The sequence below is a fragment of the Haliaeetus albicilla genome, chromosome 13 (genome assembly GCF_947461875.1).
Source record: "Haliaeetus albicilla chromosome 13, bHalAlb1.1, whole genome shotgun sequence".
Classification (NCBI taxonomy): Eukaryota; Metazoa; Chordata; class Aves; order Accipitriformes; family Accipitridae; genus Haliaeetus; species Haliaeetus albicilla.
In genome coordinates, this window is record NC_091495.1 from 29375451 (window position 1) to 29391006 (window position 15556).

Sequence of the window (15556 nt, forward strand, 5' to 3'; positions counted from 1 at the left end):
TGTGTAAGTAATTTATGAATTAAAGCCTTTTATAGGCTATTGAACAAACACGTCCAACTGCATTCGAATGAGATTATCCAGTTATGTATTTTTAAAAGAAATTCTTTTCTTTTCACTTGCATTTATGGAAGTAGTCCAGCTCAGGGTCTCTTTCACCACAAAATGGTGACAAAAAGGAAATTCTATTGGATTGTTTCTGGTCTTCGTTTCCATTTAACCCTTTCAGGGTTTAGAGCTTCTATTTCATTTTGACAGTGGACATGCTGGTGAAGTGGAAAAATTTTTGGTGTGCTTCAGCATAGCAAGTCCGTAGTTATGAGACACATCACTGGGATGTTTGAGTTATTCCTCTGGTTCTGAGGACAAGATTAAAGACTCTGTGTGAACTATAGTTCCTTTTGACATTGCCGGACAAACACCTGTTGACTTCAGTAGGTCCAAGTCATTGCTCTGTCTACATACTTGTGTTAGAACCTCATTTATGATAATGAAATTTGGTTATTTTCAAAGAGAATATATAAGCCTCGCCTAACTAGTATAGCATTTTGTATTTTACCTTATCTGTGAAATTAATCAGAATGGTTAAAGCAGAATTAAAGTAAAGGCAAGGTTGGAGGCAGTATAGCCAAAATCTAACTCAGTTAGGGATACCTCTGCCTTTAGTTTTGAAGAGATTCTCAGAAAATAAAAGCTTGGAAATGTTGCTGCCTGAATTAGTCAGCTTTGTTGGGGAGTTTTTCAAAGACACAGAACCCCTGCCAAAATCCATTTGCTGAATAGCTTATAGTAAATAGGTAGATTGGACTCATCTTGTAAACAACATCATGTATGTAGTCCAAGAATTGCAGTATGAAAGAGTGTCTTTTTCTCTGAGTTTTTTCACTTGGATTAGTAATAAGATGAGGCACAGTAAGAAAACGAATGTATGACTTCATTGGAAACTTGTTAATGTTTGATTTTTACGCCCTTTCACGCAATTACTATGTTAAGCATTGGCTGGTAGAACAAATGGAAGGAATATGTGTATTATCAGTATTTTAAATTACTTTCCTCCTATCCCTTTTCTAGGGTAAAATTGCATTTACAGGGTATTTTGTGCAGTTCCTATTTTTAGTCTCAAAAAGAAATTTAAACACCAGTCTGATAAATAAGACTTTGAGTTTATTTTGATGTCATAAAACCACAAGGGTGTCACTTTGTTCTTAACAGATCTTGGGAGGCATTTCCCTTGACTTCCAGTGCACCTGTCAGTCTTCCATCGTCAAATCTGTGAGATCTCAACACTGCAGTGCTGCTCATTTAGGACGTCTGTGTGAAAGCTAGGGAAATTATAGACTGAGTTATTGCTGGTACCCATTTCTCAACAGTGGACTGGACTGAATCACAGGGTCTGTTGGAAGGTTAATAGTTTGATTCAGATTTCGTTGCTTAGCCTTAACAAGATGCTATTGTACGTCAAGTGGATTTTAGTGGGAAACAAGTATTTTCTCAGTTCTCTGTTTATTCTTTAGTTTTGTAATTTTCTCTGCCCGCTATTTGCACCTTTGATATTTCTGCACTTTCCTCTTGTGCCACTGAGTTGTTTCACTTGTGTTGATCTCTCTTCCATCTTAAAACTCCAGATTTCTCTCTTGTCCACACCATTTGCTTCCACATTGTCTTTTCCTTGTGACATACTAAATTATTCTCCTCTGTAAAAGTTGAGACATAAAGTATCTGTCTGCTACAGAGCTCCTTTCCTTTGCTGCCAGTATAGCTCATTGAGCTGAGTTGCTGATTCTTATTCAATGTGGGTCATTTCACTTTTTACTACTTCTCTCTCTGAAGAACGTTCCTATTCACATTGGAGATCATCTTTCTTTACTTTGGTGTTCATTCTAGGACCATTATCAAACCTATGTCTTCCTTTCCTTATGTCTTCAAGAAGTCCAGATCAGCCCTGTCCCTTCTGCTTTATTTTGTTGTGGCCACTGTGACTCCCTGTTGTTGCCTTAGCTAATTTATCACATTCTCTGTTAAAGTTTCTGAAGGCCTCTACAAAGTTTGGAAGAGTAGTTAAAAGTAGTTGCAGTGGTTGATAATAGCAAGCTTCTAGGAGGGTAGTGTTGATTTGAGTCTCTTTGAGATGCAAGAAAGGTAGAAAAAAAAAGAGTGGAGATGATGCAGCGCGTATGGAAATGTCTGTGCTTGAATTGCGTGCTTTACCAGCGCACACTCCACAAGGTGCAGTGCGGAGTTGATGACGACTCCTTTCGCAAGATTGTCCTTGTAATAAGAGTTCCTGTTTCCAGAAAAGACAATTTCCAGTGGGAATATCCCAAAGCTTAACCACTTACCTTAGATACTTAGATACATGATACTTATTTTGTGTTCTTCTGGATGTTGAGTTCTGGGCACTTCAACCCTTTTGGAAAGTCAAAGCATTCTTGTCCGGATGCGATGAGGAGGTAAGATACGCAGACCTGATCTTTTTCTTTTAGCGTGGCCAATGCTAGGCCTTGACAAATTAGGCCGTTGCCTGGGACGTAGCAAAACAGCCCCGAGGGTGGCCTGAGGTGTCCTGAGGGCTCCTTCCTACGCAGCTGCTCTCTCCCTTCCACTGCTCAGAGAGATCTGCGGTACCGACGCGGCACAAGCTCTCCCCGGTTCCCTCCGAAAAAAATACGTGAAGTGTCCCGCATAAGGCAGAGCAACCGGCAGCTTCCCTGTTGCTGTCGGTAAAGGAGTAAGAAGGCGGTGACACGCTTTCCTCGCCAGTGTCTTCCACCACCGACTCCCCCCTTCCTCCCCTATCCCATTAGCCCACATTCTCTTCCTGCCCGGCCCTCCAGCGCTGCCTAATCTCATTTACGGGGTCTGCTGCCAGATCTGCTGGCAGCTGCAGTTTCTTGGCCGCTGTTTTCGGTGAGCCAGCCGAGAACGCCGAAGAGGAGGAGGAGGAGGAGGAGGAGGCGGCGGCGGAGGAGGGCTGCCGTGTGGCGGAGCGGCAGCAACAGCAGCACCTTTGACGTGCCCGTCCCCCACGTGACGGCCGCTCCATTGCGGGGAGGGAGCTGAGCTGCCGCCGCTCCGGCAGAGGAGGGGAGAGCCGCAGCCTCGGCGGCGGCGGCGCCCGCACCACCGCCACCGCCGCCACCAGCACCAGCGCCTCCGCCCGCAGTGCGTGTGCGTGTGCGTGTGCGTGTGCGTGTGTGTGATGAGCGATCGCCGCGTCCCTCCGCCCGCTGCCGGCTGACACCGACCGCGCGGGGCGCGCCAGGAGCGGCGGGAGGAGGCGACGAGCCGCGGCCACGGCGCAGTGACCTTGGCCCAGGAGGTAAACGAGACGGGCGGGGACCCGCGCTACGCGACCCCCCCCGCCGCGCCTCCTCCCGGTGCCGCCGGGGGCGGGAGGGGGCGGGGGGGGGGGGCCCCCGTCAGCCCACCCCCGGGCGGCGGCGCTGCCGCTGTCCGCGGTGCTGAAACCGGCGGCGCCGCGCCGGGCTCCGCGCCGCGCCGGGCTCCGCGCCGGGCTCCCTGCCGGGCCAGCCGGTTCTCCGTCCCGGCCGTTCGGTGCCGAGAGCCGCGCACCCCTGGACGGACGCAGGGCAGGGCAGGGCAGGGGGAGCCGGCGCTGCGGGCGAGGCGCGGTGAAACCCGGAGGCGAGAGGTCGGGGGGGGGGCTTTGGAGGTAAGTGTTTGGAGTAGAGCTCAGCCCTCCGGGCTCCCCGCAGCCGCCGGTGCGGTCTGTAGATGGAGCGCGTTCTTACACCTGCGTGCAAAGCCGGAGCTACGGCACGACCCGAGCTCTTGCTTCGTGCGGCTCCCGTGTGAGCGGGGGGAGGGCGGGGAGGAGACGGGGCTGGCGGCGGAGCCGGCGTTTTGCGGCGAAGTACGATGAAAGTAGGTGAAAACAACCGGAAAGGGTTTCTGGCTTGCTTCTTCCTTTCCCCCCTGTCGCCTGCCTCCCTCCGCCGGCATACGTGTAAGAGCACACACGTGCTGGTGATTTAAGGAGAAGTTTAAAGCGTCCGGTTTGCTTTGTGCGCGTTCGGGGCTTGTGAAAGTTGCTAGCTACGGCCTGAGCCGCGAGGAGAGGGCACCGCTGAATGCTCAGCCGTGGGCTGAGCCAGTCCCCCCAGACCTGTGCTCCGGGAGGTGCGGAGCATCCCTCGGGGAAGCCTGTGCGGGCGAGGAAGGAGCGCTTTGCGAGCAGGCGGCTGCATGGTAGGGTATGTCAGGGAGCTATTCGGAGTGACAATTCATTAACGTCCAAATTAGATTAACTTACTACATTCATTATTTACAGGCAAAAGAGAGTAATGACAGTCAGTGGTGAATTAGCAGCTTCGCTCCAATGTAAATATCTGTTGGAGTAAGAGCATACACTGATTCTGATCACATGTTGGTAGAAAGTCAGGTCCATTAATCGTCAGGGAAGGAAGGAGACCTGAGGCGATGTCTTACTGAAACCACTTTTACCTTTTACAGTGCAACGTTCAAAAGCGGATCAGATCTGTGGGACATGGCACAAGGAAATAATTATGGGCAAAGCAGCAACGGGGTGGCTGACGAATCCCCAAACATGCTGGTGTACAGAAAGGTAAGCCTTTGTGCTTTTTCAAAAGCTGAGGAAGGGACTTCAGGAAATGGTGAAATCCTGGACGCTTTTGCCTGGCAAGTGCGGCCATTATTTTTGCTGTTTCTCTCCAATTTCACGAATAGATGCTGCTGCTGTGCTTTGTGTTGAATGGAGCAGTGTGATTTCGGAACACGATCACCTGCCAGTAATTTGGGATGTTTTGTGTCTATTGACATTTGTGCTGCCTAATGCAGTTTAAATGGTATGTGCAAAGTAGATCTATATCCCAGGTACTACTAGATTGGAAAATGACTGGCTCTGTTGGTTTAAATGGTAAAATACACACACGTGTCAACTTTGCATCATGTTCAGAAACAGTTGGTTTTCAGTTTGAAATACTTGATGTACTTCATTCATTTTCTGCATTGATACATATGATATGTGATGGTGGCAATGTGCCAGAGACTGGAACACAATTTGAATTCAAGTGTTCGCTTGTAAAATCTATTTGTAAAATGAATTCACGTATTTAAAGCTAAATATTAACTGTATGGTACAATATTTTGTATTTCTGTCTCTGGGCAAAGATTTTCAGAGTGCAGGCAAGCCAGAACCGTTAACTTATTTCATATGAGGGGAAAAAGTGATTAAAGATATTACTTATCTGCAGTTGCCACAACCTAAAAAACCCCCAAACACATACACTCCAGGGATTCTGTCTGGGAAGGATTTCTAATGTAGTTATTCTAATAGCATCAATATACAAATTTCCAGGCACTGAACTCCAATAGTGGGGCTTATTTAGCCACTGTGCTTTCACTTCAGTGACAGTAAGTGCTTGGGGATTTTGAGAGTGGGTTTTTTTACATGTTTGTTGGTTTTTTTTTTTTTATAAAGCTTTAATTGCATTTATCAAAAAAGAATAACAAAATAAATTCTAATAATAATGGAGAAAAAAACCTTTGCTCTGACAAGCTGAAATACATAATTATGCAACTACTTGTTTATTCCTAGAACACAGTGCTTTCTAACTTGTTTGTGGTTGTTTTTATCAGGTGGAAAAAATCAATATTTTTACTTTGTTAGAGGCATTGACTTTTCCTTTTGCAAGTTAACTGTAATAGAAAGCATCTGATATGTACTCAGTTTAGTCTTTGAGGTGAACTGAGGTATCATCGGTAACTGTGGTAAGTATTCTTTTCCCAGAAATTAAAAAAATAGACTCAAATTGAAGGCTGATGCATGCTTTTTTCTCTTCCTATTTTCAAATATGTTGCTGATCTCAGTTAGTTGGTTGTACTTGCTATTTTGAAAAATTAGGCTCTTTTTACATAAGTGAATGAATTTATGAAATTAACCTTGGTTATCCATCTATGTAAGAATGCACACCTAGAAAAATATGGGCTTACCTTGCCGTTAACGCCACAAGTGTGTTTGAAAACGCAATTGTATGCATGAATTTATATGTGAAAATATACTGCATATATTAAAAGCAATATATCAAAGCTCATCTTGTTCTTCATAGGTTTTTGATCTTTCTAAACAGAATCTTTCCACATTTGTCAGAAAGAAGTCTTTTCTCATCTTATTTAGTACATGGAGGGGGAACGCAGAGAAACTGTTTCTCTTCTGCTGTGGTGACTTCGTCTGAGGAACGGGTCAAGCTTGTGACCCATTATATTTAGTGTGACCTTATGCCAAAATTTAACATTACCCCTGAGCAGCCTCCAGACTGAAATGGAACTGCCGAGGAAAGTGATGAGAATCCTGGTGATGCAGGGGAAATTTGAAAATGGGGAGCAGGGATAGGGCACAAAACCTCAGGTGTATGCTCAGCAAATCAAAGCATCAAACACCTTTTCAGTTCTCTCTAAATCAGCGGTAAAGGGATAATACCAGTTTCTGTCTTCCAGTGTAGCAGTGCTCCTTCCCTTGTTATCACTAAAGTGCAAGTGGTACACTGAGTATTAAACTTCTGAAGAACGCTGACCTTCTACAGCATTACCTGCCATATTTATTTTTGTACATGTCAGTTTATTTTTGTAGCATGGTGAATCAAAAGATCATTTAAGATTGTGCACACTGGTGTTAGAGTACTAGAGAGAAAACCAAGTAGTCCTTCCTCTGGCAGTATTCAAGGAGTAGGCAACAAAATAATAGAGAACTTTTTAAAAAGTTACCTGCCTTTTTCTGCAGTATGATATTGCTGTAATCAAATGTGTTATAAATTCTCTGTCTAGAACTTAACAGGAGGATAGTTAGGTGGAAATCATTTCACTTCAGAATATATAATCTCTGAATATAATTCTTGATAGCAACAACTAAATCACAGGATTCCTGTAATACATTTGAAAACACAATACTCCTCTGTCTGTCATTGTGTTGGAAATGAAAACACTGTGCAGAGTGAACAAAGAACTCGATCTGCCAGCTTCATGAAGGACTCTTTTTTTTTTTTTTTTTGGCCAACTGGAAAAGTATTAATAGTCGTTAGGAAAAAAAAAGTGTAAGCATGCTATTGGCTGGCTTCAGAAGGAAACTGGATTTGAAGTCTTGTATTTTGAATAACGTTGCTGAAATCCACAAATGTGGAAATGCTTTCTTCCAGTAGTTTATACAACATCAACTCATGGAATAGCACACATTTTGTGGTATGTGTACCTGCAAGGAATAGATGGGACATCTCTTACTACTTGTGTTAATGAAGAACTAGAGTGAAGACCATTACTTTGGCTATAAAACACAATTTTGTAATCTGGTAATTCTGCTCGTCTCTCTAACTTTCAGGCATAATCTGAATTAACTATGTTCTAAGCTACATGGAGTTACAGCCCTGGGTTTCCTAAATCCTGATTCTGTCAGGAGCATTTTATAGAAAATTCTACACAGAATGAAGTTCTGGTGTTTACAAATTCAGTAGTTAAGTCTTGAATCGTTACAGAATCATTATTGCACTTTAAGTAAATTGCACACTCTTGACAAAAAAGGCTGTTCTATTTTTTTAAATGTATTTGGTTTGTAATTAGTTACTTATTTGAAGGGTTGAAGAAAGATGGATTATCAAATTATAATCTAGAGTAATATAGAGTGTAGATAGCCTGTTATTCTCATAATAGCTTGTATTCCTAGACAAAGAAGGGTTTCATTGCATTCTGCTCTCAGATATGATTTTTTTTTAAAGTCAGCATAGGATAACTAAATATTCAATGCATACATAACTTAGAATTATTTATTTGAATCTGTGATGGAAAAGACAACAGCACAGATAAACAGTTCCTTATATCATTTTTACACTGCCTTTTAAGATGCTCGTGTCAGTGTTTTTATGCCTTGGGGAATACTTTTTTATTTTAACAGAATGTCAGCTGCATTATTCTTTTTGGCTATCACCCTAATTATAAAGTAATGACATGTGACACATCATTGGTACTGACATACCTTAGAAAAAGTCCTAAATTTTTCTGCTAGTAGCCTGAGGCAAACATGAAAAATGTAAAAGCCCTGCTTTTACTTCCTCTCCAACAGAGTCCATTCCAGTCAGCAATTAAAAGAGATAAGACGCTAGAATCCATAGTATTTTAACATCACAAGTTGCTCATACAAAAATCTCAGATTTCAGCAACACTGACTTACTGCTGCAAGCTACGTCTTAAAGAAGAAACTTGGATGTAATATAAGGCCCATATTGTGCAGCTTTTCTAAGTTTCTGAGCCTGACCTGCCTTTTTTTTTTCCTTTTTAATCTCATGCATGGCACAAATAATTAAAATAATAAGAGGCGTCTTTGAGGAACTTCCATTTTAGACCTACTGCTGGTCCTGCTAAACCTTTGCTTATCTGTCTGGTCTGTACTTTGCTTACTTTTTTAGTCAAACGTATGCTGCAAGGATTAGGAGTTCTAATTTGTAAGTTTAATGGTTATTGTATTGCTGTCTGAACTAGCTTCGTTTGAGAGGTGATAGCTTTATTTTGTAGCAATAAGATTAGCCTTGTCTGAATAGTAATATTCTTGTGACTGAGACTTTGATTGTCTACCTTCCTCACTGCCCCGAGTGTTAAAATAGCTTTTGCCAAAGCTGATTAGAATTTCTAACAGTTGGGCCTTTCAATGCTGTAATGACGATAATGAGGTGTTTGTTCTGTTCTTGTGACAATTGTTGAAGGTCATATATGCCAGTACTCATGTATAGCAAGTGCTGAATTTGTAATCTCAAGCTCCTTCTTAGTTTACCATGATCATAGAATCATAGAATGGTTTGGGTTGGAAGGGACATTAACGATCACCTAGTTCCAACCCCCATGCCTTGCGCAGGGACACCTTCCACTACACCAGGTTGCTCAAAGCCCCATCCAACCTGGCCTTGAACACTTCCAGGGATGGGGCATCCACAGCCTCTCTGGGCAACCTGTGCCAGTGTCTCACCACCCTCACAGTAAAGAATTTCTTCCTAATATCTAATCTAAATCTAACCTCTTTCAGTTTAAAACCATTACCCCTCGTTCCATCACTACACTCCCTGATAAAGAGTCCCTCCCCATCTTTCCCGTAGGCCCCCTTTAAGCACTGGAAGGCTGCTATAAGGTCTCCCTTGGAGCCTTCTCTTCTCCAGGCTGAACCAACCCCAACTCCCTCAGCCTGTCCTCATAGGGGAGGTGCTCCAGCCCTCCGATCATCTTCATGGCCCTCCTCTGGACCCACTCGAGCAGGTCCATGTCTTTCTCACGCTGGGGGCCCCAGAGCTGAGCACAGTACTCCAGCTGGGCTCTCATGAGAGCAGAGTAGAGGGGGACAATCACCTCCCTCGACCTGCTGGTCACGCTGCTTTTGATGCAGCCCAGGATACAGTTGGCTTTCTGGGCTGTGAGCGCACATTGCTGGCTCATACTCAGTTTTTCATCCACTGATATCCCTAAGTCCTTCTCCGCAGGGCTGCTCTCAATCCACTCATTGCCCAGCCTGTATTTGTGCTTGGGATTGCCCTGACCCATGTGCAGGACCTTGCATTTGGCCTTGCTGAACTTCATGAGGTTCTCACAGTCCAGCCTGTCAAGGTCCCCCTGGATGACATCCCTTCCCTCCAGCATGTCAACCGCACCACACAGCTTGGTGTCGTTGGCAAACTTGCTGAGGCTGCACTCAATCCCACTGGCCGTGTCGCCAACAAAGATGTTGGACAGCGCCGGTCCCAATACCAGCCCCTGAGGAATGCCATTCGTCACTGCTCTCCACTTGGGTGTCAAGCTCTTGACTGCAACTCTTCGAGTGCCACCATCCAGCTAATTCCTTATCCACCGAGTGGTCCATCCATCAGATCCATGTTTTTCCAATATAGAGACAAGGATGTCACGTGGGACAGTGTCAAATGCTTTGCACAAGTCCAGGTAGATGAAGTCTGTTGCTCTTCCCTTATCCACCAATGCTGTAACCCCATCATAGAAGGCCATCATGATCTGATATTCTTCATAGAAGCCATACTTCCAAAGCGTGATAGTTAGCAACTGTTGTTGTAAAGGAGCAATAGCCATGCAGTGACAACACTGAGGAAATAGTGACCACCATCTTCTAATAACCATTCTCCTCCTGTGCTTGTACCAGAGATGACTTCCAGGGTAGTGTGCAGATAATAGTGTGTTCTCATGTGTCTTTTATCAACTGCTGCCTTAAAAAAGATTGTTGCAAGAAAACGATATCACAGATAACTGTATTCCTTAGAGCCTGTGAGACTAAGGAAGGACATGGTAGGTGGGATTTTTCTAAGTGCTGTCACCCACTTTGATAAGGGAAGAATTAGTCTGATACTATGCATTTCTGAATATACCATCACAATCTATGGAGGCATCTTGCTCCCAGTGTAAACTACTGAGTTTGTTACTACATTACAAATGCCAAAGTACTAGAGGTAAGTGTGATTGTTTTTGTCATTGTTGTTGTTTTTAAATTAAATTATAGTATACCTCTACATTATGCAGTTTCTTCTTCCAAGAAGAAGAGTGATACTGTTGCCAGTCTTGGATGCTGGGTTTGGTTTTATTACAACATTCATCATTATAGAATTGACGGAGAAAGGTCCGCATTTGTGGACCTCTGAAATTCCAGCTGTAGGAAGAACAGAATTTACCTCCCTATCCACTGTGAGTGTTATGAGGATGTTGTCATAGTTCTGGAGTAGCTGGCTGGTAGTGAAGTAAGCTATTACATAGGTAATACTTAGAGGGCAGGAACGTTAATACTGAAGGACAGAATAGTTGCTAGATACTGTGGAGTGCCTTTCGTGTGGTGAGACTGCACGTTTCCCTGTACGGTCACACCCTCATGTTTTGTATCTATCCCCTGTGCAGTGATTCACTTCAACGCTGTATCCTCTCCTGGAACGGTTGTTGTTAGTACTAGGCGTAGCATGTATGTGTTGGCATCATTTGTGATAAGAGCAGTATAAAGGATTTGATTGTCTTCACAACTATACAGAACCACTGAAAATGCCAAGGAAACGTGATTAAAAATACGTCTGTCTGAGTTTGCAGGTGGCTAGATCTGCGAGAGGGGCACCTGCCCTGTGTATTTGCTTTGGTGATTCCTGCTGGTGTTTTCCACCCTTTCTGTTCTCCTCTTCCTTCCACTAGGTGTAGAAATGTATCAAGTGATATTGCAGTGAGAGGTTTACTGCTGCATGCTGTTCTGAGCTTGATGTGCTCAGATCACTGGCATTACTGTCAAATGGAAAAACCCCACAGAATTCTGCGCTACCATGTTACTTCCTTTCTCCATCCCACATATGCTGTCTGAAAACTCTATGTGCCTGTTTTGATTGTGCATTGTCATTTTCAGTTTCTCTGCTTCTTTCCTTTGAAGCAGTCTACATTTGTAGCTATGGAAACAATGATGCTGTTGATAGTGACGTGCAATACGGAATCAGAAATTGTTTGTTTTGGAGTTTTGAGTTTTGTTTTCTTTTACTTCAGACTTACAACGTTCTTTGTGGACTGAAGGAATTTTTACAGTAACCTCTATCATATGATAACATTTGACACATTCCCACCAAAGCTGATATGAGCTATAATGAGGCCACGTTAAAATATTTGCATGTAAATACAACTTGCACTACACCAGCTTCTTCAAATCAGTCTGTAAAAGCTGCTAAAAGAGAAGAAATTGGGCTTATGAAGTGCATTTACAAATCTAAATCCCAGGTCAAGCCTAGAAAGAACAGAATAAAATCACCAGCAGAATATGTTCAATTGTTTTTTACATGCTATAAAACTTTTCCGACAGAGCGTTGGGGAAAGGTAAAGACTGCAGATATATAATAGAGAGTGTGAACAATAGCTGGTTTCCAACCATATCTCTAAAAAAATAAAGCTTTTACAAGAGAGATGCATATAATTATTCTCTGTGTTACAGGTGGGTAAACTGAGGCATGATAGTGACATGTCAGTGTCAGAGCAGTGGAAAAGCTAAAAATCCTTTTCTTTGGTAAAATAGAGCAAGCTATTTTCTACAGAAGAGGGAGCCATTAGGGCTGAGCTTGCAAAATACTATCCCGAATGGCTTCCTTTTTTTTTTTTTTTTTTTTTTTTTATGGAAACACATTGCAGTGGTAGGGGGAAGAAATTGGAAATATAGGAGGATACCTTTTGTCAGCTTTGATCAAGGCAAGAAGTCTAGATTTTAATAGCGGTAATATGAACTTTACAAAAGTGAATAAGGGAAGAAAACTTTGAGGGTGACATTAGGAGTTGGAGGAGATTGACCACTTTAGAAAAACATCTTCAAATGAAGCTTTGAGATTATGGTACAATGAAGAAAAAGTACATGTACAATTTCCCATGGCAAAGGGATCAGCCGAGAATTTTGATTTTTGGTCTTGATTGCCACCAGCTATAAAAAAGGTTGGAGATAAAAAGGTTGAGCTAGTTATTAAAGTATGTGTCGGTTGTAAGAGTAACTGGAAGAGATGTAGCGGGAATGAGGTTGGCTGGGAAGCCACAGGGGACATTAGTCCTTGGAGCTGAACTGTCTGAGAAGCAGAGTTGGGAACTGTAGCTTCATCTGGGGAGTGAGAACTGCCTGGGGTTAGTGCAGGAGAGCAGGCTGGCTAAGAAATGGAGCTGTAGGAACAGGTTTAGGAGCATCTCATGAAGCTATTGTAACCGTCAGTGAAGCTTTTACTAGATAACATACTGGCAGGGATGGGAGCTTGGCATTTGGACTATTTAGCCTCCTAAATTTTGGGGCCTGTTTTGTGCTCATGTGTGGTTATGTGTTTGCAAGCTTCCTTTGTCAGATGCTGCTATGAATCTCTGAATTTGTTTGTAATGCTCTGTGTATCTCTGAGAAGACAGCATTATGGGCTGAGTTTCAGAGAAGCTGCTTTGTCTGTGAAGGTGATCAGGGCATCAAATGCCAGAGACATCACTCTTGCTTTTTCTCACTGTTGTTATCTGCACTTCCTTCAAATATACTTCTGGCTAAAAGTTTATTGCTGATGAACAGGAACTGGAGAGGTGACACTCTAATGTATATTTTATCCATATTTTTTTCAGTGAAGATGCCTGTTTTTCAAGATTTTTATAATTGTGCTATCTTTACTCAGTTGACATCTTTGATAGCCATTACATGAAATTTGAAGTGTATTAGATCCACAGTGTTACTCAAATGAGAAATCCTTTTAGGGAAGTCTTTAAGAATTTATCATGTTGTATTCATATCAAAGATGTGCTGGTTTAGTTCTGAAAAACCTTAAGTAACAGCCAAATAGACCCCAAGGACAATCCAGATAGAAATTTATCCTTCACAGTGAAATCATCCTTCTCCTGGCATTCTTGTACCATTTTTACTGAAACTGGGTAAAATGGGAATTTTGAAGCTGTATTTACTCTTCTGCATCACTTCCACTGGAGTTGTGCATTTGCTTTCCTCTTCCTTTGACCTGTGCTGAATCCTGTTTGACTAACAGAGTGTGAAGTTCTAGGGAGGAGGTATTGTGCCACAGAGGACGAGACAGAAAACAGGGAGGCTCGCTTCACAATGCAGTTCAGATGTACAAGGATTATCCAGCTGAAAGTGAAAATTGTTCCCGATAACACCAAAGGAATTTTTTTTTCTTTCTGTTCCAGTTATTCGTGATGACGTAGATGGTTGTATAATGTGAATGTACATGTATGTACATGCATATGCACTTACAGTATTTCAGTAATCTAATCTAACAAATGGATTGGCAGTGATAAATACCCTCTGAGCAGTGCAGAGTCCTGCTGCTGTGGGACAAGCAGGGGCAGTGGGGTGGGTCTGCTTTTGTGACAGAGTCTGTGGGGTCAGGACTCTTACTGGCATGTCGATTTTGTGGCCGTTACGCTTTTGTGACTGTTCTTCATTGTTGATTAAATAGCAATCCACATTGAAAAAATAAAATATACATACAGCCCCCATGGAATTTATTTGGAAGGAATATTATGCCAGCCAGGCCCACTTTTACTGTAATCTGATTCTTGATTCATAATTGATCATAATTGAAAAAACATGAACAAAAGGTTGTATTAGAGGGCATTTAAATATATAATAGTTTTTGACAGCATCTCATGTATGTGATGTAACACTATTGTACTTTGTCTTCCTCATTGTAAAAATGAATTGCACTGAAGTATTTTGAATAGCTGTTATTTAAAAGTGCCCTAAATTCTGGTGGAAAACCACAGTTTTTCTGATCTACTTTTACCTCAGGATGAATAAGCAGTTTACTGAATGCCTTTCGAAAGGAAGACATATTAGTGGTTCTTAACACCTACACTTCTCTGAACCACAGACTGTAAGAGGTATTAATCTTCTGTGAGCTAGATTCTGCCCTCACATGTAGATTCACAGCATTTCTTGATATGAGCAGGAGCCATACAATTGCATTTGGTGTGGAATCAATATCAACAAGAAGAAAGACAAAGCTTAATAATAAACCCTCAAAATTACACGAAGTTGAGGCAGGTGTTTTATGATAAGAATTCTCTTTATGTTGTACACTTTCGTCTGTATGGAGGAGAGAATATAGAACATTTTGTGGCTGTACCAGAAACCCCCTGACATTGGCACATTTAGTGCTGCAGGCATTTAAGTGTGATCTGAAGAATAAGTTCAAAATCGTAAACCAGGATGGCTTCTCAGTAGCAAATGGAAAACTTGGTGTATGAATAATGCTATCATACAGGGCTATACTAAGATTTCTGTATGACTGGAGTAGTTTATTTTAGCTGTCTTCTGTAAAATAGGTGGTCTGCGGTGTACTTAAACTCATCTTAGTGAAATTCTGTGAAGATCAGCTGTTTATTTTGTACACAGTACCTTAAATTTATCAAAGTATTACAACAGATGGTAAAGTGCTATGGTCACAGGAATGCAGTTTTAGACAATTAGAATACTATAAACAACAAGAGTTCTACCCAGCTGCTCACAGTATTACTAGCTTTCAAATGTCTCAGTTTAAGAGTTACTAAGCAACAACAAATCTCATTCAAGTCACTAGGAGCTAAAGGTTTTTAGTACCTTTTCATAAATCATGTCTATTACTCTGTGGAATCATCACACTACCTGAATGAAATATTTAGATTCTGGCTCCTGTGGTCTGGAGGGAACATCAGTGTCCGTCAGAGTAGAAGTGCCATACTAGTGCCCAGTAAAGTTAATGCACTGGTTTGGTTTCCAAGAGAGAGGAGAAATACCTTTGGATTGTTTAAAACAGGGGTAAATGATACAGTGCTTTATCTGTGCTCGTTTCTCAAAAACTTGTAGTGCAAGAATAGTATCTCTGCTGTAGGAAAATCTTTTCAAAGTTTAAGCAACTGTTCTGTTCTACAGACAGTTGTGACCTGAAGCCCTTAGGTTCATGTACAGTGGAAAAAAATAGTTCTGATCTTGCTTTCTCTTTACCATCAACTCCACTTCTATAACATTACTTTGGGATGTTGAAGTTCATGTTCAGGTGTTTACTAAACACACTGTCCTGTTCTTATA

General features: G+C 42.3%; 1 protein-coding gene across 10 annotated transcripts in view; it reads left to right on the plus strand.

The window, feature by feature from the left end:
* Positions 1-15556, plus strand: part of RGS7 (regulator of G protein signaling 7) — a 296147-nt gene that overhangs the window by 28885 nt on the left and 251706 nt on the right. For 4 of the 10 annotated variants that reach the window (XM_069800648.1, XM_069800653.1, XM_069800651.1 and 1 more), the window contains exons 1-2: positions 2966-3316; positions 4471-4582. In XM_069800648.1, the coding sequence (XP_069656749.1) occupies positions 4505-4582 (78 nt within the window). In that variant the 5' untranslated portion in view covers positions 2966-3316; positions 4471-4504. Of the gene's footprint in view, positions 1-2963; positions 3317-4470; positions 4583-15556 lie in introns of those variants that run through there. The other 6 variants (XM_069800645.1, XM_069800650.1, XM_069800649.1 and 3 more) reach the window with 4 other exon arrangements.